This window comes from Galeopterus variegatus, unplaced genomic scaffold, assembly GCF_000696425.1.
Source record: "Galeopterus variegatus unplaced genomic scaffold, G_variegatus-3.0.2 Scaffold60, whole genome shotgun sequence".
Lineage (NCBI taxonomy): Eukaryota > Metazoa > Chordata > Mammalia > Dermoptera > Cynocephalidae > Galeopterus > Galeopterus variegatus.
The window spans coordinates 731-23006 of NW_007726171.1; the positions used below are offsets into that span (position 1 = coordinate 731).

A 22276-nucleotide genomic window follows, 5' to 3' on the forward strand; every position below is an offset into this window, starting at 1 on the left:
TAAGTTCCTCGAGGGCAGGAGTCCTGTTTACTATAACTTCACAGCAACAGGCTTAGAATATTTTGTGAAAAGAATACGCCGATACCTATTCTAATCAAAAGCCAGTCTCTGAGAGGCTCCAGCCCCTCCTTGCTTTCCCAGACGGAGGGTCATAGAGACGTCTGGCGCAGCGAGGCCTCCTGGCGCAGCCATCGAGATGCGCAGAGGACGGCTAGAGGGTTGCTCGCTGAACCGGCTTCCTCTTCGTTAGTCCTCCTTCCCAACATGGCGCAGTCGGTTAACATCACCGAGCTGAATCTGCCGCAGCTAGAAATGCTCAAGAACCAGCTGGACCAGGTGGGGACGAGCCCCAGAGGCACCTCTTTTCCACTTCATGTTCCCCTCTACCCACACGTCCTTCCTCGCCCCCCTTTCCTTCCCCAGTTCGAGAGGCTTCCTTTCCCAGGCGAAACCCCCATCCGGTCCCAGGACCCGCCCCCTATCCGGCCGTACTCCTCTTTCCCTGCAGTCTCCACACTGATCTTCTTTTCCGTCCACCTTAGGAAGTGGAGTTCTTGTCCACGTCCATTGCTCAGCTCAAGGTGGTACAGACCAAGTATGTGGAAGCCAAGGACTGTCTGAACGTGCTAAACAAGAGCAACGAGGGTATGGGGTAGGCGGGTGAGGGCAACCTGGGGAATGTGGCGAGCCTGCTTTTCTCGTCCCACCTCCTAATCCAGTTTTCCTTACCTGAGACGAGAAAACAGTCCGTTACGTATTGTATACCACTTCATGGGCCTCTTGCATGTTGCCTATCTAGAATTGAGTGTACAGGACCTTCCTGCGCCTGCTGCCCTTGTTTCCGTTCTCTTCACATTATCTGTGGGCGCTGTACCCTGTTGGAACTCCCTTTAACATCTTAACGTTGGAGTTGCCAACCTTCCCCAGGTGTTTGTCTTCATTGCTTTCACAGGGAAAGAATTACTCGTCCCACTGACGAGTTCTGTATCCTTTCCACAGGAACTGCCACCGTGCCTTCTCCTCCTTTTCTCCGTTCACTCTCCTCACAAAACGGGGATGGGGAGGGTGATAGTTTTGATTACTCCAGAGTCCCCACCACGTGATTTTGAGAACACTTTTATTATAAACACTTCACAGCTCTCTTATCTAACTTCGGATCAATATGCAGCTAATGCCTTTTGAGTACCAAGTTAGGATGTAGATTTGGGGTGTGATATTTCTCTTTGCTGCTTAAGGATATTAGTCTGTTATGGAGATAAAGCTGGTGGTTTACTTTTGCTAATAACATATAGAAGACATAGGCAATAGAAGAATAGGAGGATATAGAGACAGGGAGGTTGGCTCTGTTTGTTAGTCCTCAATTTCAACTTAATTGTGGCTCATTCCTAAATTGCTGTTACTAAGAAACCTGGATTGTGTCCACCCATTGAATGTTTTACTTGAATGAGCAAGTTATAGCAATAAGGCACCTGTAATCTGTAGTCAGAGAACTGGTCAAGAGCTAAAGGGGAAACAGGAATAGCAGTGTAGTAGAGAATGATTAAATAAACAACTTTAAATCTCTCAGGCATTAGCTACTCATGACTGAGGGTGTTGAAGAGAAGTGAGGCTAGCTTTTCATTTTTGCTACTATAGATCAGTAGGAAAACATTATTGTATTATTGAGGGGATCATAGGAAGAATTACAAGAACTGCTTGTAGGATGAGAGATGGGATCGGGACAGGAGAGTGTTCTAGCATATATAATTTTCTCCATAAGGAATTACTTCTCTGTCTCTCTCCATTTGGAGTTATAGTTCTAAGGCCTCCAGATCGTTTAGTAGGTTTTTTTTTTTAGAAAAGGAGCGTCTTCGGAGGCTAAGCAGACTGGTTGACAGGGAATCATGGCTTATGCTGGGCTAGTTTTTCCCTTAATCCTTGCTTCTCAGATGTATGTTCCTGGGAAGCTACATGACGTGGAACATGTGCTCATCGACGTGGGAACCGGCTACTATGTAGAGAAGGTGAGTGGGAAGAAGCATGTGGATGTCCCTCTGAGCAGGGAAGGGAAGTTTAGGGGAAGAGCTAGAGTGCAGCATAGGGTCTCCACTTAGCTCCTTATTCACCTCTGATCTTGCAGACAGCTGAGGATGCCAAAGACTTCTTCAAGAGGAAAATAGACTTCCTCACGAAGCAGATGGAGAAAATTCAGCCAGCTCTGCAGGAGAAGCATGCCATGAAACAGGGTAAGTTCTACCTGGAGCACCTCTTAACCCTTTCTGCCTCCATAATACAGAACAGGGGGCTGGCCAGTTATAACATCAAGGTCAAGGGTTTGGGTCCCTGCACTGGCCAGCCACGAATAAATAAATAAATAATAAAATCATGTCTTTCTTTTTCTTTGATGTCTTGATGTGTATTCTCTAGATTTTGTGTATTTACATACCCACTATTTATAGATTCCTGGGTTGAGTGAGAGATTTAGAGGAAATGATGTCTATGCTTTTGTGGAGCTTCTGTTTAATAGGGGTGGATTGGGGGTATGAGATGCACGTGTACATAAATTTACACACAGGAAGGAAACGTAACCCGAACTTAATACTAGCAATTATAACCCTGGCTGCACATTAGAATCACCCAGGAAGTTTAAAAAGAAACCCTGGGTTCACTCCAGACTGACTAAATCAACCGAGAAGTGCAGGCAGGGGCAGTTGTCCCAGGGGTCAGTGTTTTTTTAAAAAGCTCCCCTGGTGATGGTTACAGTCAGGATTGAGAACCCCTGTTCTTATGGAAAAAAATCTTTTCCACATTATAATTTTCTGGTTACGTCTAACTCATTTAATATCGAATTGTGTTCATTTTTATATCCCAGTGGTTAACATATTGACTGACACATTGTATACTGTAAATTTGTGTTAATATGTGTAACCCACAGTGGATCACTATGTTAAAAGTTTTATTAACAAACTGTAGTTGATTGTCCACCTAGCCGTAATCTCCCGTTACTTTTCCTTAACTCTAGGTTCTCCCCTTTAGCTCCTGAGCAGGATCTGACTCTTCCGTTTTTTCTAACAGCTGTCATGGAAATGATGAGCCAGAAGATTCAGCAGCTTACAGCCCTGGGGGCAGCTCAGGCTGCCGCCAAGGCCTGAGAGTTTGTTGCAGAAATGAGGCAGAGGGACCCTGCTTCAGAGGCCTGGAACTTTATGGGCGTGGCTTCCTGGTGTCGGGAAAGGGAAGGGTCTTGTGTTTAATGCTAATAAACGTGCCAGCTGGGCAGAATGTTGGTCGTTTCTTGCATTAAGCAAGGGACTGGTGATGGAGACGGGAGGAGGGTCGTCAGGAGATGGGCCCCTCGGCGGAGCCTGATCAGCTGGGGCGATGCCGTGCTCATCTTGCAGGCCCCACCACGGGCTCTTTGAGGAAGTGGCGAGAACTCCTGCGCTGGGTAGTATCCTCTGCGAGGCCGGTTGCCGTGGGAACGGCCGGCAAGCGGAAGTAGAGCCGCGCCGGCACTTCCTCTTCCAGGTCGGTATTCCAGCCTCCCCGTGAGGGTGGCCGCATGGTCCACGGCTTCCTGCGCGGTCTCTTAGCGTGGTCGCTGCGGCTGCCACCCCTCCGAATCCGGCGCTGCATGCTCGGCCCAGAGTCCACCCCACCCCCCAAACGACTCCGAAGCAAGTTAATGGCACCGCCCCGAATCGGGACGCATAACGGCACCTTCCACTGCGACGAGGCGCTGGCATGCGCATTGCTTCGCCTCCTGCCGGAGTATCGGGTACAGTTTGCGAAAACTGACCGTGGCACTGCCTGCATGCCCCCCGGGTGGACCCCGTTCCCCTAACGAGGTCCCTGTGGTAGCTCGGGCAGCCTGAGCATCCCTCCTAGCCATCCCGGATCCACGGGAAACCCGACGTTAATCCTCTGCCCGCGCCACCCCTGGCAGCACCTTCACCTTCCTACCAATCCTCCATTCCCCGCAGGATGCAGAGATTGTGCGGACCCGGGACCCCGAAAAACTAGCTTCGTGTGACATCGTGGTGGACGTGGGTGGCGAGTATGACCCTCGGAGACACCGATATGACCATCACCAGAGGTGGGTTCCTAGATACCATTTCTTTTTTTTCTTTTTTTTTTTTTCCTTTTTGTCTTTTTTTCGTGACCGGCAACGGATCGCAACCCTCAGTGTCGCGCCCGTACCGGACCGGGACCGGCAACGGGATCGCAACCCTCGGTGTTGCGCCCGCCCCTCGCTCAGCCAGTGAGCGGCCGGTCTGTACGTGGGATCCGAACCCTCGGCGGGAGCGCAGCGCTCCCAAGCGGCGCGCTGTAGCCGTGCGCCACCGGGCCGGCCTGATACCATTTCTTTTTCTTGATTTTAACTTTCTTCTGTGCTCTAATTCAGCCATACACTGCCGTGGTTCTGCCTTCTCATTGAGATCAAACTCGTGAGTCCCACTGGGACTATAGCCTTCCATTCTTCCAGCTCTCTGCCTGTTCTTCACCCATCTCCCTGGCCTTGGACCTCGCTTGGCTCCCAGTGAGTCCCTCAGGCCCCTCCTGACTCACCCCCTTCCTTGGCTCAGTCAGGCTTTTCTCCCGCCAGCACTGACATCACCCCAACTAATAACCTATCTGGGATTAATCCATTCACGTCCCCTTGCTGCCCCACCTCAGATTGCTGGGTGCATATGATTGTGGCAGTTAGTGACAGTTCAGATGTGTTTAGTATTCTACTTCATTTATACTCTTCCATTGGAAAAAATTTCTTGTCCGTGGGTGGCCTGTTATCTACAGTACTATTCCAAGCCTTTTCCCTCTCCTCAAGCCCCCTACTGCATCAGACTCCCTCAGCGAGTGTCCCTACCTATTTTCAAAGGGAATTGAGCTTTTTCTGTATGCACTTCCTCAGCTTCCCACCCCCAAACATACTCCTTTCAGTTCAGGAGAAATTGTTCTCTTCTGTTGGAGGTTTATTCTCTGCCCCTTTTCCAACCTGTTACTTTCTCCTCTGGGACTTCACATCACAATTCCAGCACCAGTGTTTCTACTTCTCCTTCCCTACAGCCAAAAACTCTGCTCAAGCCATCTCCCATCTTGAAAACAAAGAAATGAATTTAAAAAATTAAAACCCTCCCTCATATAAATCACACTGTTAAAAGTAGTTATCTCTGAGGGATTATAAAAATGTTTTATTTTACATCTCTATTTCTTTCTCTCTTTCTCTTTTTTTTTAAAGTGTACAGGTTTTATAAATGATGTCGGGAGGTATTTACAGCCTATTCTCTCACCTTCATTCTCAGCTACTCTTCAAAAGAATAGCTGACCGTAGCTCCACCTCTTCCCTTCCTTTTCATTTTCCTCCAGCCCATTGTTTCCCAGTCTCCACTGGAACTGCTCAATGAAAGGGCACCAGTGACCTCAGCACCAAACCAGGGAGCTGGCTTAGAGTTTCACCTTAACTGACCTCTTTGTGATACTCGACATTATTGACCACTCCCTTCTTTCAAATGGTTTTACTTTTATATATATATATATTTTTTAACTATACAATATTTGATATATAAAAGAATACGTATTGCTCCTCCTTCCAAGTAAGCAATATGTAATACTTCCTGCCCCAAGTAAGCAATATCCTGAATTGTGTGTTCATCATACCCTTGTTCTTATGTATAGATTAGCACATGTCTATTTCCGTCAACAGTATATTTAGTTTTGCCTCTTTTTGAACTTTATTGGTGGGGTGGGAGGAGGTATTATATCATTTGCGTTTACACCTTGTGAATATTTTACAAATATTCTTCTGTATTTACTCAATGTTTAATAATAAAAGTCATTAACAAAAACTGAGATCCTTAGGTGATTCTGAGATGGACTAGTGTTTGGAAATGATGTCTGTAGTTTCCACTTCCCTAACATCTGTCATACTTTTTCCGTATTCTCTGTCCCATTGCTATTCAAATTCCTGCCTTCCTTACTCATGTGGACCATTGCAGGTAATAGCCTTGCATCTATTCTTCATGCTGGCTGGGGCAATGCTCCTAATATGCACCTGCTTGCTTAAAATACCCCCAGTGACTCCTCATTACCTACAGATGAAGCCCAAACTCCAAAGCAGGACATATAAGGCCTGCATAGTCTGGCCCCTGCCTGCCTTTTTGACTTATCTTTTGCCATTCACTCCTCACACCTGAGCTGCCTTTCTTACAATTCTGTGAAGAGACTTGTCTCAGCCATCATACATGTTGTCCCCTCTACCTGGAATGCCTTTTCTCCTTCACCACTTGTCTGTCTGGTGAATGCCCACTAATTCATCTTTCAGGAGTGACCTAAAGGCTCTCCTCTGAACACTTATCCCCTCCCTCCTTCTTGTTATAACCTAGCTAGAGTATTTGATTAATTGGTTGTGTTTGTCTGCCTCTAATAGATTAATTTGAAGGCAAGGACAGGGTCTTAGTTTTTATCCTTAATACTTAAAAACACAAAACCTGGCGTGTAGCAAACATTGAGTTAACCATTGTTTAATGAATGCGTGAACATAATAAGTCCATGTTATCCCTAAGGAAAAGCCAAAGTCTTCCCAGCTGGGCTTTCCCCTCCCAACTCTTGTAATATTTTCCATCCTCCCCTCCACACCCCACCCCACTCCACCTGTGTCTGCACATGTCTGTATGTGCACACGTGCACAGACACACACACGCAGTAGGTTAACCAGGGCTAGCTCCTTCACCTCAGCCCCACCTACCTGTGCTCCTCAGGTCTTTCACAGAGACCATGAGCTCCCTGTCCCCTGGGAAGCCTTGGCAGACCAAGCTGAGCAGTGCGGGACTCATCTATCTGCACTTCGGGCACAAGCTCCTGGCCCAGTTGCTGGGCACTAGTGAAGAGGACAGCGTGGTGGGCACCCTCTATGACAAGGTGGGGACCTGAGGATAGAGATGCCCCACACATGCATCTCCACCAGGCCACTGGGAGTGGCACTCCTGCAGCACTCTAAACTGGGCCTCAGGTCAGGGTTTCTGGCCCATAGCAGGTCCAGTACTCACCCTCTCCCTGAGTCAGGCTCATCTCACAAGGGGATTGTGATATCTCCCCTGCCTACTTCCTGGGGTGGTTGTGAGAAATAGATGGCATAATATATGGGGAAGGGCTTTGAAAACCATAAGGCAGCGTTTCCCAGCCTTTTTCTTGACACACAGAAATGACTTTGGGTAAATAGAGAATACTGCTTATGTTTAGGAGCATCAGACTCAGAAGTTCTGGCTGCCCTGAGGTTGAGGGAGGATATCTTAGACACCAGTGTAATTTACAGGTGGTGCACAAGCTGGGAAGCTCACCTGGGAAGGGTTTGATTATGAAAATATCTTTAGGTTCTAACCAGTGTCCCCTGCAAGCATCTTCTTGCTTTTGGGCTAGTGGCCCTGGTACACATGTCAGATCAAAATGGTACTGATGACACCTACTTGACCCGACTGCTATGACATTCATGAGTCAAACCTTAGATCCACTCAGCTCTTTTTTGCATGTAGGCTCTTGAGTTCAATTCTCAGTCTTAGCTTGCCCATCTTCTGCCCCCTAACACATAGCATTAGTATGCTCCAAAAGTGAAGAAATATGAATAGGTTAAATTAGAAGTTTTAGAATACCAAGGTTTTAGTCTGCCTTGGTTAATTTTTCCTTCCATTGCTGAGAGGTTTCTAAGCAACTGACTAAATTAAATCAATGTTTTAACTGAGCATAAAACATTGGGGGTCCAGACCAAGAAGTGCTGGGCATAAAGGAGTTGATTTTTCAGCTTTCCCTGAGAGTAGCGCTTTTTCTACATACCACAGTATATTGATATGGAGGCCTATTTCGCAGGGAAGTTTTGCATAAAACAATGACATCCCATATTGTTTCTGCCCCAAAGCTCTTGAGGCATTTTCCTAGCATTTCTTCAGGCTCAGGAGATGCAGCAACTACTGATGTCATGTGGCACATTATGGGCTTCCCTGGAACTCATAACCCCACATACCAGCTCTTGATGTCTAGTCTAGTACTTTCTCTCTCACTTGACTTGTGTGTTTGGCTAAATCCTGCTGTACCTCGTTAACTGTGTCACTGAGTAGCTTACTCAGCCCACCTGAAGGTGTACCCTCCCTCAGCTTTAGGGAGCCACTTCCACCAACCCCTCTAGCAACTGGAAACCTTCCTTGTTCAGAAGTCAGCAGCCCCCACCCCACACATGCTGGCATTGGCTCGGGGTTTTCACAGTACAGTGAGCACTGGATTAGAAATCAGGTGATCTGAATCCAGTCCTAACCCTATTAGCTGTCTGACCTTGAGCAAGCCACTGAACTCCCCAGTTCTTTCCTCATTCAGTTAATGTTGAGAGATCCTTGCAGGGCTATTGTGAGGGTTAAATGGAAGAAACCTGTAAGACTTTACACAAATGGTAGGTATCCTCAAGAGCATTTCCCCTGCTGCTGCCTTAGATGTACGAGAACTTCGTGGAGGAGATTGACGCTGTGGACAATGGGATCTCCCAGTGGGAAGAGGGGGAGCCTAGATATGTACTGACCACTACACTGAGTGCCCGGGTTGCTCGACTTAATCCCACCTGGAACCAGCCCAACCAAGACACTGAGGTAAGGAGGGTCCCTGGGAGAGAGACCCTGAAACATGTAAGAACCTCAGGAGGAAATGAGAGTGTTTATTTCTCCTAGGCCCTAGCAAAGTTAAAAGTTTTTGGGCCAGCACCACGGTTCTGATTCTCCCCATTCCCAGGCAGGGTTCAAGTGTGCGATGGATCTGGTTCGAGAGGAGTTTCTGCAGAGACTAGACTTCTACCAACACAGCTGGCTACCGGCCCGTGCTTTGGTAGAAGAGGCCCTAGCCCAGCGATTCCAGGTACAAGCCTAAGAGGAGGCACTGTGGCTCAAAGATCAGTGACTGCTGGCAGGCTGCTGGTCAACAGGGGCTCCTGCTTCTACCGTAAACCTTCTAGCCACGTCCCACTTCCCTTTCAGGTGGACCCAAGTGGAGAGATAGTAGAATTGGCAAAAGGTGGATGCCCCTGGAAGGAACATCTCTACCACCTGGAATCTGAGCTGTCCCCCCCGGTGGTCACCTTTGTTATCTATACTGACCAAGGTGGACAGTGGCGGGTACAATGTGTGCCCAAGGAGCCCCACTCATTTCAAAGCAGGTCAGACCCCAGAGAACCACCTTGCAGACCTTCGGCACTATTAGAGGAGGCTGCCAACCTCTTCCTCTGCTCCTCTCTCTAGTTCCTCAGGCCTCCATTTGCTTCCACCAACTCCCTCTTTCTGCTTACATGTAGGCTGCCTCTGCCAGAGCCATGGCGGGGTCTTCGGGACAAAGCACTGGACCAGGTCAGTGGGATCCCTGGCTGCATCTTCGTCCATGCCAATGGCTTCATTGGTGGACACCAAACCCGAGAAGGTGCCTTGAGCATGGCCCGTGCTACCTTGGCGCAGCGACCAGTGCCTACGCCTCCCACAAATCCCTCGGTTCAATAAAACTTCTTCTATCTCATACTGACCCAGTCTTTGACTCATTATTGCCCTACACCATTCTGGGAACTTGCTCAAACTTGGGAAAAGTGAAACATCTATTATGTGCAAGACCCTAGGCTAGGTGTTTTTCTCGCACTAACTTCTCAGCTTTCCTTTTCAGAAAACCATCCAGTTCCTAGGATTAAATAACTTAACCAAATCCCCAAGAAGTAGCTAAAAAGTGACAGAGCAGCATCTTTTTTTTTTTTGGGTGGCTGGCTGGTATGGGGATCCAAACCCATGACCTCGGTGTTATCAGGCTGTGCTCTAACCAACTGAGCAGGATCTTAACCCAAAGTTCATGGTTTTTTTCCCCCCACTATACCCCAATGCAATTCCCTGGAAGTGACAGAGTCTGGTAATTGAGTGGAAAACAAACTTTATTATTAGAGGTGGGAGTGAGGGGAGTGGGGATGAGCAGGTGGTGGCCCTGGGAGAGGGTCCCAAGGGGCAGAGATAGGGGATGTTTCAGTAAATAGGGGCAGGTCGTGAATAGAACCTCCACCCCCAGCTGGAGGCTCTTGGGCCCGTCCAAGCACAGGGCTAAAACGTGGAAACTGGGCATTGACAAAGTACAGAGGGATGTGGGCAATTCGGCCTGTGGACCAGCACTGCAGAGAGGGGAAAGAAAATCATCAGGGCCTGGTCCCAAAGAAGGCCACATGGCAGAGCCACACAGCAACCAAGGCTCTCAGCTTCTCCACCCCACCCTGGAAACCCCCAGCAGCCTGGCCTACTCACCACACTGAGCAGAGCTCCGTTACTGAAGGAAGGGTGGAAAGTGATGAGCTGGGCCTGGGCTCCTGGCTCCCCCTGGATGATGCCACTGGGGGAAGAAGAAAAAGTGATCAAGCAACTGGAGGCAGAAGGGAGGTGCATGCTGTGGTTTTGGTGCCAGAAGGCTGGTGAGAGCCCAGACCTAAGGGCCTGCCCAGCACTTACCAGGGGAGTAGCTCAAACACAGGGTTGTTTCTAGTGCGAAAAAGGAGGATGACTGGTTTACCTTCCTTTACCCGTGGATTTCCTATAAGAAATGGACCCAGGAATAAGGAGGAATTCTGGAGGCAGAATCCCAGGACAGGGGTGGAGAATTGAAGGCCAGGGTACAGACACTCAATGGAGAAGGTGACTGTGGCCTGACAAAGCACTTGCTCGTCTCCCTTTTTTTTGTGGGGGGCAGCTGGCTGGTATTGGAGGGAGGGTGTCTTACCTTTCATGAGTACAGCCAGACGCTCCCCGCTGGGGTCCCAGACCATGGAATGGGCCTCTCCCCCAAGCCTATAGGTCAGGACCGGAGGTTAGAAGAGCTCAGTGTGGTCCCTCCCACCTTCCTTTCAACGCCCCTCCTTCACCTACTCAGCTCACCTCTCCTCACCATCTGGCGTCTGTATTGTTGTCTCAGAGAGATCTGCCACAATCGTTGCTGACTTTGCACCTCCAACGCGCCCCTTTCCCTCACCTGTGGATAAGAGCAGAGGTCCGTACCTGCAGGAAACAGGACTCTCACTGTTTCCCCTGCCAGCTCATTACGGGCATCAACACCTCTGAAGTCTAAGCTTTTCAATCCTTCCCTTTATCCCTCAGAGTAGCATCTTACAGAGGTTGCTGCCTCTCTCTGACCACCCCGGATATTTTGCATCCTGAAGTATTGCCCTAACTCACCACAACGTTCTGGGAATGACAAGGAGTAAATCAGTGGTTCCCCCAATACAGTGAATAGTAGTCGGTTTCCATCTGGGCTCCAGCAGCCAGTCTGGGGTCAGGGAGCAAAAGACAGGGGAAGGTCTATAAGGGGAACACACGAGGGAAAGAAGTAGAGGAAGTTGGGAGCCAGGCTTGGGGGAGCAGGGATCCATTGGAATCACCTCCTCCCCAGCTTCTGTGAATCACAGTCCTCTCTTACCTGACAACGCCCTGACAAAGTAGGCCATCTCTCACAAGTCCACATCTGGGCCTCCCAAACTCTAAACCAGAGAAAGGCAAATTACCACTCAGGACCTCTAGGTTCTAAAACCTGGACCTCCCTCTCTCTGGTAGTCCCAAGGTCAGACTCCAGGAGCCAAGTGCCTTTCTCTAGGTCCTTGACCTCCTTCTACCTTCTCTCTCTCACCGAAAGACAGCTGAAGGAGTGGTAGCCAAGACTTTGCTGCCATCTGGGGACCAGAGCAGGTTGGTAACCCCACCTCCTCGAAACCAGGGAAGGGGGACACAGGTCTCTGTTGACACATCCCATACCTAGGAGAATGGAGGCAGGAGAATGAGACAGAGAAAACTCAAGCACCTTATCTCACAGTGGGGTGCCCTCTTTAAGGTATAAAGAACCAGAAAGGGGAGGAAGCAGGAAAGGAACTCTTAAACATAAGGGCATAGGTTTATGTTTACAATTATAGCAGGCAGAATTTTAAATCTGAGGAGTCTGGATGGTGAAGCTCCTTCTCTGTATAAGCCTAACACTGAATAAATGATTACCTCTCTCTTTCCCCCATTTTCCACTACCAGGCAAAGAATGTTCTTTCCTCAAGACTGAGGGGTGGCTTCCGATTAAGATGGTGGAATAGATGGTCCCCAGCGTCACTCTCTCCCACAAATCAACCAACTCACAACTATTAAAAAGCAACAACAGGGCCGGCCCGTGGCTCACTCAGGAGACTGCAGCGCTGGGAGCGCAGCGGTGCTTAGGGCGCCGAGGCCGCGGGTTGGGATCCTATATAGGGATGGCCGGTGCGCTCACTGGCTGAGCGCGGTGCAGGCAACACCAAACCAAGGGTTGCGATCCCCTTACCAGTCACAAAAAAAAAAAAAAAAAAAAAAAAAAAACAACAACAGCCAAGCTGGGGCCACTAGAGCTCAGGGGAAGAGGAGGAGAGACCTATGGAGTACATGAAGGTGGGAGAAGCCACGATGAGAGAAAGAACTGCTCCAACTGTCTCGAGCCCTGGCCTCTTCAAGACTGGAGCTGGTGGGCCGGCCCGGTGGCGCACTGGATAGTGCGCCGCTTGGGAAGCGCTGCGGCGCTCCCGCCCGAGGGTTCGGATCCCACATACAGACCGGTTCCCGCTCACTGGCTGAGCGAGGCGCAGGAGCAACACGAGGGTTGCAATCCCGTTGCCGGTCCCCGGTCCGGTACGGGGGCAACACTGAGGGTTGCGATCCGTTGCCGGACACGGAAAAAAAGACAAAAAAAAAAAAAGACTGGAGCTGGTGAGCACACGGAATAGGAGCTGGCAAAAGCCACAGCTGTGCCCTTTGGATGAAGTTGCTTGGAGGCCACAGGGGAGAAGAGGGCCTGGTAGCCCCCAGGCCAGCAAGACCACTGATAGGGTTCCCGTGGACCCGCATAGGAGAAAGGAGCCACAACAACTGAAAAAAAGGAGCTATTCAGAGGCTGGTGAGTCACCACAAGGGACCAGTGCATGGCCCATTACATGGGAAGTGTTTGGAGCACAGGTGGTGAGGGAGACCCACCAGGTGGTGAGGGCCCACTGGGAGAACACTGGGGAACAACAAGACAGCTGATCTGCCCCCAAGTCAGCACAGGACCACTCAATGGAGGTCAGGAATACAGAACAGCAGGAGGTGCAGTTTGCGGAAAAGACTAAGGCCCAGACCAGAGTTTCTACACAACTCAGGTGTACTGGATCTCACCAGACCCAGAAGTACCTATAAAGTCAACCATTAAAACCTGAGCTGTACAAAAAGCCTTCCACAGGTAATCAGCAGCAAAGCAGCAATTTAGCTCAACCACAGAGCTCAAGTACTGGTCCCCACAGGAGGTTCTCCCATTTAAAAGTAAGGGGCCGGCCCGGTGGTGCACTGGAGAGTGCGCCGCTTGGGAGCGCGGCAGCACTGCCGCCGAGGGTTCCGATCCCATGTGGAGACCGGTTCCTACTCACTGGCTGAGCGTGGTGCGGGCGCAACACCAAGGGTTGCGATCCCGTTGCCGGTCCCCGGTACGGGCGCGACACCGAGGGTTGCAATCCCGTTACCGGTCAGTAAAAAAGACAAAAAGGAAAAAAAAAAATAAATAAATAAATAAAAATAAAAGTAAGCAAAGGAAAATAAATTAGTTCCAGTGCAGAGTTTAAGTGGTAGGAACAGCAAATAATCCAACACAGAACTGAAAGAAGAAACAAAATATCCACAGACCAGAGACAAAGTTTGTTATTAACTAGTAAAGGTCTCACATCACCAAAGAACACCTATAAAACCTAGAAGGACTGAAAGCCCCCTGGGTTACCAAGCCACGGAACGGGTAAGGCTGGGAGCCTCAGCCATGCCCCCCAACACTTGGAACCAGTCCCAACAGTAGGGGGCCCGAGGGCCTTGACCACACCCCCCTGACACCTGCAACCAGCCCAGTAATGACCACCTAGCTGCTGCAGGAAGTCCCCCAGGCTCTCCCAAGCTAGGGCAGTGGGGGGCGAGGGCTCAGCCACACCCCTCTGACATCTGCACCCAACTCTCAGCAATGACCAAGCCACTGCTGGAAGCTCCCTGGTCTCCCATGCAGGATTGAGGGGGGTGCCATAGGCCTAACTCTGCCCCTCTTCCTTCTTCTTCTCCCACCCTATTTCCTTCCCCTTTCCCCTCTTGGCCTCTCCTCCAGCTGCTCCCCAATAACATCAGAGAATGTAAGAAAAATAATAATAGTAATAAATAAACTTAAAAAGAAAAAAGACTGAGGGGTGGCTGATATGACCCTAAGAGGGGTAGGGACCAACTCACCAGGATAGCAGCATCCACAGGTGAAGCAGAGAGCAGCCGCCCCCCGCTGGGGGCCCAGGCCAAACTGGTGACAGGTGTGTGCCCAGGGTGAGACAGCACCTGGGCACAGCCAGAAGAGGGTCTGCCAAGGGGAATTGGAGAGTGTGGAGTCAGAAGACAAGAAAGCCCCATGATTCTATTTCCTTGCCTCCTTCTGCTAAAACCTCCTAATCCCAATGGCCCCTCTGAGCTCAAATCCAGGTTGGGGAAAAGGAATAAGGATTATGGAAGTTAAGTAAAGAAAATAAGGCTGGTCTATTGCCTCAGTTGGTTAGAGCATGGTGTTGATAACACTAAGGTCAAGGGTTCGGATCCCCATACTGGCCAGCCACCAAAAAAGAGTTCCAACCTCTTCTTCTCTTTCCAGAGTTATCTCCCACTCCCCAGAACACACCCTGTGCTCTAAAACTGCCTTTCTGCCTTTACTTGTCAGAATGTCTCCCCCCTCTGTGCTCCTAAATTATTTTCTGCCTGTCAAAAAGACACTGCATGTGGATCAACCTCTATCACTAGTCTGGGAACTACCCCAGGGCACCAGCTGTGTCTTATTCAGCTTTGTATTTCCAGAGCCATGTACTTGGCTTGACAGGTACAGACTACTACCTGAATAAATGCCACCCTCTCCTCCTCCCACCTACCTAATAGGATTTAGCTACAATGAGATATTAGGTCACTGATATACAACTTATTCTTTTCTTTTTTTGTTGTTGTTTTTTTGTCTTTTTTCGTGTCCGGCAACAGATCGCAACCCTCAGTGTCGCGCCCGTACCGGACCGGGACCGGCAACGGGATCGCAACCCTCGGTGCTGCGCCCACACCTCGCTCAGCCAGTGAGCGGCCGGTCTGTATGTGGGATCCGAACCCTCAGCGGGAGCGCCACCGTGCTCCCAAGCGGCGCACTGTAGCAGTGCGCCACCGGGCCGGCCCAACTTATTCTTTTCTTTAAAATAAATTACAGCTATGTTTTCAGGTCGGTTCACAGAGATCCATCTCATTCTTTTCAGTGACTCACTTATATTCTACTGAATAGATGAACTATAATTTATTCAGCCATGCATCTACAAATGGACATTTGGGTTGTAATTTTTTGTTATTACAAACAATGCTATAAAAAACATTTCCTATTATCTCTTCTATTCATGTCATTATCTGTGTAGAACAGAATAGTAAAATGGAATTTGGGGATAAAAAAGGAGGGCTGGCCAGTTAGCTCAGTTGGTTAGAGCATGGTGTTGATAACACCAAGGTCCAGGGTTCAATCCTTATACCAGCCAGCCACTCCCCCTACCAAAAAAAAAAAAAAAAGCTTACAGCTTTTTTTTTTTCCCTTTTGTCTTTTTTTGTGACCGGTAACGGGATCGCAACCCTCAGTGTCGCGCCCGTACTGCGACCGGCAACGGGATCGCAACCCTCGGTGTCGCGCCTGCACTGCGCTCAACCAGTGAGCGAACCGGTCTCTATATGGGATCCGAACCCTCTGCGGGAGCGCCACCGCGCTCCCAAGCGCCGCAGTACCAAGTGCGCCACCGGGCCGGCCCTGCTTACAGCTTTTAAAAAATAAATGTCAACAAATTGTCTGAAAAGTTTATACCACCACATACTCTCACCAAATGTGTATAAGAGGACCCATTTTTCTAATCTTTCTAGTACTGGATATAATCAAATTTTTTATTTTAATAATAATATCATTCTGAATGGGTGAGAAATATTCTTCTATATCTTCTAGTCCTTTTAATTTTTAAATTTAGTTCTTTAGTCTGCTTGGAATTTATTTGTATATAAAGTGTGAAGCAAGGACTACATTATTTTGGGGCCGGCCCGTGGCTCACTCGGGAGAGTGCGGTGCTGATAACGCCAAGGCCGCGGGTTCGGATCCCATATAGGGATGGCCGGTTTGCTCACTGGCTGAGCGTGGTGCTGACAACACCAAGTCAAGGGTTAAGATCCCCTTACCGGTCATCTTTTTAAAAAAAAAAAAAAAAAAAAAAAAGGACTACATTATTTTTCTAAATGGATAGTCAATTATCCCAACATCATTTTTAAAAAAGAAATCTAAACTTTATTGCAATGGAAAGCCAACTTTATCATATATTAAATTTCTGTATATTCTTAGATGTGTTCCTGAATGTTATTCTTTTTCTGTCTGTTTGTACCAATAACTTTATATTACCGTAGCTTTATAAAATAATTTAATACCTGGCAGGGCTAGTTTCCCCTCACTAATCTTTCCTTCTCCCATATTTATTCTTTCATAAAAACTATCATTTTACTGTACCAGCCAACCACCACAAAAAAAAAAAAAAAAAAGAATCCCAGGTTATTTGGGCTGGCCAGTTATCAGTTGGTTAGAGCATGGTGCTGATAACACCAAGATCCAGGGTTCTATCCCTGTACCGACCAGCAGCAAAACAAACAAACAAACAAAAAAACCCTGTATTCATTTTGTCTGGTTCACAAAAACAAAAACCCAGCAGAATTATGATTGGAAGTACACTAAATCTGACATCTTTATGATTAAATTTTCCTATCTAGGAATACAGCATGTCTCTCCATTTATTCAGCTCATGTAATATTCCTCAACATAATATTCTTTTATGGGCCGGCCTGTGGCTCACTCGGGAGAGTGCGGTGCTGATAACACCAAGGCCACGGGTTCGGATCCCATATAGGGATGGCCGGTTTGCTCACTGGGTGAGCGTGGTGCTGACAACACCAAGCCAAGGGTTAAGATCCCCTTACCGGTCATCTTTTTAAAAAAAAAAATATTCTTCTATAATTCTTCTGTTTTATTCCATATCTGTGTTTATCTCTCCAATTCTGAAAATAGTGTACTTTGGCTGGACAAAAGGTTTTCTTTTTTATTCATAATTTAAAGAACCAGTTTCTGGTTTTATTTTTAGTTAGTTCTCATCGGGACTCTTTCTTCAATTTCACTGGTTTCTGCTCTTATCCATATTCATTCCCATTCTCCTTCCTTTAGACCTGAATCTGACAGTCCTCTTGAAGAGACGATCTTTCTACTCCATGGTCCATAGATACATCCACCCCATAATCCCATAAGCCCTAGTTCTGGCCCTCTCTCTAGATTAGAGCATTCCCAGCACCCCACCTTAACCTTAGATCTGCTTCTCCCATAGCCCTGGGAAGTGCTGTGATGACAAGGAACTTCTTCTTCCAGACTTCCTCACCATCCACCACCCCAAGCAAGGCCACAAACCTCAGGCCGATGTAAGACAGGCTGCTGGGACTCACCGGGTGGACAAGGAGGTAGGGTCCAGGGTCCAGATGAGAATGCAGCTCTGGCAGGCCACAGCCAAGACAGATGCACTGAGGGGCTTCCAGGCCAGAGCCGCCACATTTCGCTGCAGCCGGTGCTTCAGAGAGGGGACTATAGTGCTGTGGTGAAGGGATAGGGGAGTGAGTAAAAGCAAGGACACTAAGGCTCAGGGTACCCAAGTGCAGGTAAGGAGGGAAAGACACAGAGAAGAAAGCTGATCAATCCAGGGCCCAGGAGTATTGTGGGACAGAACGATAGGATAAATTCTAGGTCTGGGAAGAGGACACATCCAGGTATGGAGGTTCCCTAACCCCACTTCTGGAAGGAGCCCTGTGGACTAGGCTTAGGCACTGCAGAACGCCCCTGGGACCAAGGCTGGAAAGGGAAGGGGAGACTGGCAAGTCAGAGCCCACCCTGTAGGCCCACACACACCTGTTGGCATTATACACACGGACTGAGTCATCTAGCAGGGCCACTGCAAACTTGTTGGTGTGGGGGTGCCATGCAAAGACCCGCAAGCAGCAGCTGGACCTAAGGCACAGTGGGTACAAAGAGCCAGAACCTGTACCTACCCAAACCCCAGCCCACAAGCTCAGATTCCCTTTCATGTGAGGAGATGGTTGTTCTCTACTTTTTCCTTTATTCCTTTTTTTTTTTTTTGGAGAGTAGGACCAGGAAAGGAGTGGGAGAAGCATCTGCCTTGACTTCTCTTTCCCAGAAGAAGTTTCAAGGTTCAGGACTTCCTTTCCACAAAGCCTGAGAGCTTGTGAACTCACCAATTTGTGACTTGGGCAAATTCGGCAATCAGATCTTCACTCCTGAGCTGTAAGAACAAAGCAGATAGAGGACACCCTGGGACAAAAGTAGTTCATCCCCTCTTATGTTCCCACAGGGAACCTGGGCCAATCCCAACCTCTGCAGTCATCTCACCTAACCCTGACCTGAAGGGACAGGAAGTAGGGACTGGCTAGGGGGAAAGCCAAGGGAAGAAGCCAAACTTACAGACAGATGGGGAAACAGGGACCCATGGAGGGAGGAGGCCCATCGACACAGTGCCAAGGCCCAGCTGGATGCCGTCTTCACCCACTCAAACACTGCAGGGTTGAGGAAGCAGCTCTGATTAAACCATTCACAGGGCTTTTACTAGGCACTCTCTTAGGTGAGAGACAAGCAAGGACAAGCACTCCCCAGGTCCTTCTGCCCAGCAAGTGCTCCGGACACCTCACTCTAGATACCTACTCTGGGTTATCTGGATAGTAGAAGGGAAGAAGAAAAGACGACAGGAAACATAGGGCTAAAGGGAAAGAGGCTAGGCCAAAAGGTGTTGGGGTTAGTTCAAGAATAATATGGAGGGGAGATACTAATCACAAAACTAGAGAAGCCTGGAGGGAAAAATACTTACCCTCTTCCTCTGAATTTGCAATTTCATTCAGTACTCCAAAAAGGCCCACATCACGCCTAATAAGGAGAGGAAGCTGTGAGTCAGGTTACTCTCATCCCCTCATTCCCCCTCTACAAATTTCATTCATTCATTCATCATTCAATAAACATGTATTCAAAATAAGGGCACTCACATTTAATGAGCCAACTATGTATCAGGCACTTTATATATATTGTCCTTTCACTTAATTATCACACTAATCTTCTGAATGTCATCCTGCCCATTTACAGATGAGGCAACTAAGGATCAGAGGTCTTTGGGGGCTTGTGAGCAGGTCAAGGAGTAAGGACTTACTTTAAGACAATGAATGGAAAGCCACAGAAGAGTTTTAAGCAAAGGAATAAATTGATCAGCCTGGTTGCAGATTAGAGGGGGATGTTCAACTTCACTCACACAAAGGCACATGCAAATTAAATTGTACTGAAATACCAAATAACAAAGTTTGATAGCACATGTGTTGAGAAACAGGCACTCTCATCCACTGTATGTATAATTTCCATGGAGGAGTATTGGCAACAGCTCACAAAATTACAAATGAACATACCCTATGAAGCCAACAACTTAGTTTCTAGAAATTTATCTTATAGTTAATGGTAATACTAAAATAATAATAATAATAATAGCAGCTAACCCTTGAAGGGATTAATATGTGCCAGGCAATGTTCTCTAAGTGCTTTACATTTTTTTGTTGGTGGCTGGCCAGTATAGGGATCAAATCCTGGACCTTGCTATTATGAGCAGCACGCTCTAACCAACCAGCCATACGTGCTCTACCTCTATTAACTCATTTAATCATCACTACAACTTATAAGATAGGGTCCATTTTAAAGATGAGGAAACTGAGGAACAGAGTGATTAAGTGACTTGCCCAAGGTCACACAGCTAAAAAGTGGCACAGCCAGAAACTGAACCCAAGTAGTGGGGCTCCATTCCTATATGTGCAAAATGAATGATCTACGTATGAGATAATTCAGTGCAACCTCATATTTAACCTTGCTGAGCATCGGGTAAAAGCTCTGAAGTGGTAATGACACGAGGTGGGGGCAGGGAGCAGGTTCACATAAACCAGAAAACAAGGCATATCATTAGAAATGAAATGGAACTACTGTTGCACAGCCTTGAGCTCCACAGTAAGGACTGATAATCTGACATGATTTATCATATATGTCTCTGATGGAGAGAAGAAATAAGTCAGCCTTTTTGTTTTTTTAAAGATGACCGGTAAGGGGATCTTAACCCTTGACTTGGTGTTGCCAGCACCACGCTCACCCAGTGAGCAAACCGGCCATCCCTATATGGGATCCGAACCCGTGGCCTTGGTGTTATCAGCACCACACTCTCCCGGGTGAGCCACAGGCCGGCCCTAAGTCAGCCTTTTGAAGAGCAGCCCAAGGCAGAGAGGTGGTAACCTCCTTTTCTCCAGGGTCTGCAGACCATGGCCCAGGAAACCCTTTGCCATGCCTCACCAAATGTTGATGCATCTCTTCCACACTTGCTCCCGGTGATGGATGAAGGCAGTTCTTGTGCCATGGTCTAGCCTCCCAGGGGTCTTCAGGGGATCCTTGGTCAGGTGCAGGATAGGAAGATTGATCCACTATAGCCCAGAAGTGAGGGGCGTGACAGTGAGCCAGTCTCTCCCCCAGATCTTTGCTGAACTCCCTGCCATCTCCAACCCATGGCTAGGCTAAGCATAAATGCTCAGAGACCTGTTTCCCAGTTCCACAAATTGAACACTTGTGAGAATGGGAAACAAGTCTTAGCTCCCTATCTCTAAAACTAAAATAATATTTCATAATATTGCTGTGATTATTAAGTCGTATAACATTTTTAGAAAACACCTGACTCAGAGCCTCTTTCTTACATAGCAAACGCTCAATAAATGTCAGTTTCCCTTCTTTTTCCTTCCCAGGAAGTTCCAAGCTGTGCCTTACTAGTTCTCCCACTGTCCCCAACTTTTTAATAGTTCTCCTGCACCCCCACAGTCCCTAGATTCGCCCTCGTTCTCTCCATCCCCTCTAGGCCTGCCCCACAGCTCCTCAGCATCCCCTATACTCCAATCCCAGACCTAAAATACAATTCCAGCCCTTCTAAAATACATCTCCCGCCCCTGCCAGGCTGTTCCCAGTCGGCCAGCCTATGCGACCCCGCCCCCGCCACGCTGCCTCTGTTCCTCAAGTGTGCCTGACTCCGCCCCATGCCTGTAGGTCCCCTCCCTCCCTGCCCTGGCCACCTGGCCCCGGAAGTCAGGAGGCTGGCTCTCATAGCTATTGCCTGTCACCAGCTCATTATTGTGCTCATATAGGGTAACTTGACCCCTAGGCGGAGGTGGAGGAAACAACCCTAGAGAGCACATCTTGCCGGTCTCGACGGAACAGATCCCGTTCTTCCGACTCTTAGTTCCCGGGCTAGATTCGTATGTGGACGGGGAGCCGCACGGAACAAACAGCAACGCGAAGTTCAACGGAAGTGAAGGGAAGAGTAACTGAGAAGAAGGACGCGTGCGCGGTCCCGGTATAGACTTCCGGAGCTTCCTCGCGCGTCCCCTGGTGGCTGGGGGTGGGGGGAAGCAGCGCGCGGACCAGTCCGCAGGGCCAACCCTTGGTCAAGGGCGTGGGGGGAGGGTGTGTGATTTTCCTGTGAGTCTACTGTTTTTCCCAGCTCCGAATTCCCTAACACCATCCCCCACTCACTCGGCTCTCGGAAAGCCAAATATAAGCCACGTTCAGGGAAGTACCTAATTAAGTCCTCCCGGGCCTGTGGGTCGCCCAGAGGAAAATATAGGCCGTTTCACAGGCAGCTGGCTGGAAAGCTACTGGAAAAGAGTTCTGAAGGAGGAAAGTCAGAGGGGAGACCTCCCGAGACACAGTGGTGCGCCCGCCGGAACCCAAGGCGCACAGGGTCAGGAGTCCTGGAAGCGGAGGTGGGGATGTTAAGTTCTGCGAGAGGGAGAAAAGGGAGAGAGAGACCCAAGCCAGGTGCTATTTCAGCCAAAAGCTAACGTGGAGGGGAGACTGAACCAGATCAGATCCCCTGAACCAAGGAAAGCAGGAGGTTTATAAGACTTTTAGGGAGGGTTCTGACAGAGTAATGGGTAACTTCAAAATCAGTGGTATGCAAGGTGACACAGTCCTTGTGGTCCGATAACATCTGGTCGGTTAGGGCATAGGCTTCTGAAGCATTCCTTCCAGCCCAGCCCAATTGCCTTAAGCTGGCTATGAGGTTGAGGCCTAATAGAGGACAGTTGGAAAACAGTAACAT

At 48.6% G+C, this 22276-nt stretch overlaps 3 protein-coding genes across 7 annotated transcripts; 2 read left to right on the forward strand and 1 right to left on the reverse strand.

The window, feature by feature from the left end:
- Nucleotides 1-226: 226 nt before the first annotated feature.
- LOC103592766 (prefoldin subunit 5) lies at nucleotides 227-3261 on the forward strand. Of its 2 annotated transcripts, XM_008575597.1 has the most exons (6): nucleotides 227-336; nucleotides 543-645; nucleotides 953-984; nucleotides 1929-2003; nucleotides 2120-2225; nucleotides 3055-3261. In XM_008575597.1, exons 1-6 carry the CDS (start codon nucleotides 265-267, stop codon nucleotides 3129-3131), a joined length of 465 nt encoding a protein of 154 aa, XP_008573819.1. In that variant the 5' UTR covers nucleotides 227-264; the 3' UTR covers nucleotides 3132-3261. The 2 variants fall into 2 exon arrangements, with proteins under 2 accessions (XP_008573819.1, XP_008573828.1); XM_008575606.1 differs by lacking the exons at nucleotides 543-645; nucleotides 953-984 and having other exon boundaries at nucleotides 3055-3258.
- An 83-nt stretch (nucleotides 3262-3344) lies between these two features.
- Nucleotides 3345-9522, forward strand: LOC103592753 (UPF0160 protein MYG1, mitochondrial). Its single transcript, XM_008575589.1, has 7 exons — nucleotides 3345-3757; nucleotides 3963-4075; nucleotides 6738-6897; nucleotides 8454-8606; nucleotides 8746-8868; nucleotides 8988-9166; nucleotides 9302-9522. The coding sequence occupies exons 1-7, from the start codon at nucleotides 3542-3544 to the stop codon at nucleotides 9498-9500; spliced, it is 1143 nt and encodes a 380-aa protein (XP_008573811.1). The 5' UTR covers nucleotides 3345-3541; the 3' UTR covers nucleotides 9501-9522.
- A 373-nt stretch (nucleotides 9523-9895) lies between these two features.
- AAAS (achalasia, adrenocortical insufficiency, alacrimia) lies at nucleotides 9896-21408 on the reverse strand. 4 transcript variants are annotated; one of them, XM_008575620.1, is made up of 16 exons: nucleotides 21249-21408; nucleotides 20485-20612; nucleotides 18980-19035; nucleotides 18580-18671; nucleotides 18354-18400; nucleotides 18010-18108; nucleotides 17553-17696; nucleotides 14262-14382; nucleotides 11647-11771; nucleotides 11440-11500; nucleotides 11199-11289; nucleotides 10902-10995; nucleotides 10747-10814; nucleotides 10479-10560; nucleotides 10278-10362; nucleotides 9896-10147 (listed from the first exon to the last, which is right to left on the reverse strand). In XM_008575620.1, the coding sequence occupies exons 1-16, from the start codon at nucleotides 21369-21371 to the stop codon at nucleotides 9923-9925; spliced, it is 1641 nt and encodes a 546-aa protein (XP_008573842.1). In that variant the 5' UTR covers nucleotides 21372-21408; the 3' UTR covers nucleotides 9896-9922. The 4 variants fall into 4 exon arrangements, with proteins under 4 accessions (XP_008573842.1, XP_008573855.1, XP_008573849.1 ...); XM_008575633.1 differs by lacking the exon at nucleotides 21249-21408 and adding an exon at nucleotides 18817-18826 and having other exon boundaries at nucleotides 20485-20877; XM_008575627.1 differs by lacking the exon at nucleotides 18010-18108.
- Nucleotides 21409-22276: the final 868 nt, after the last annotated feature.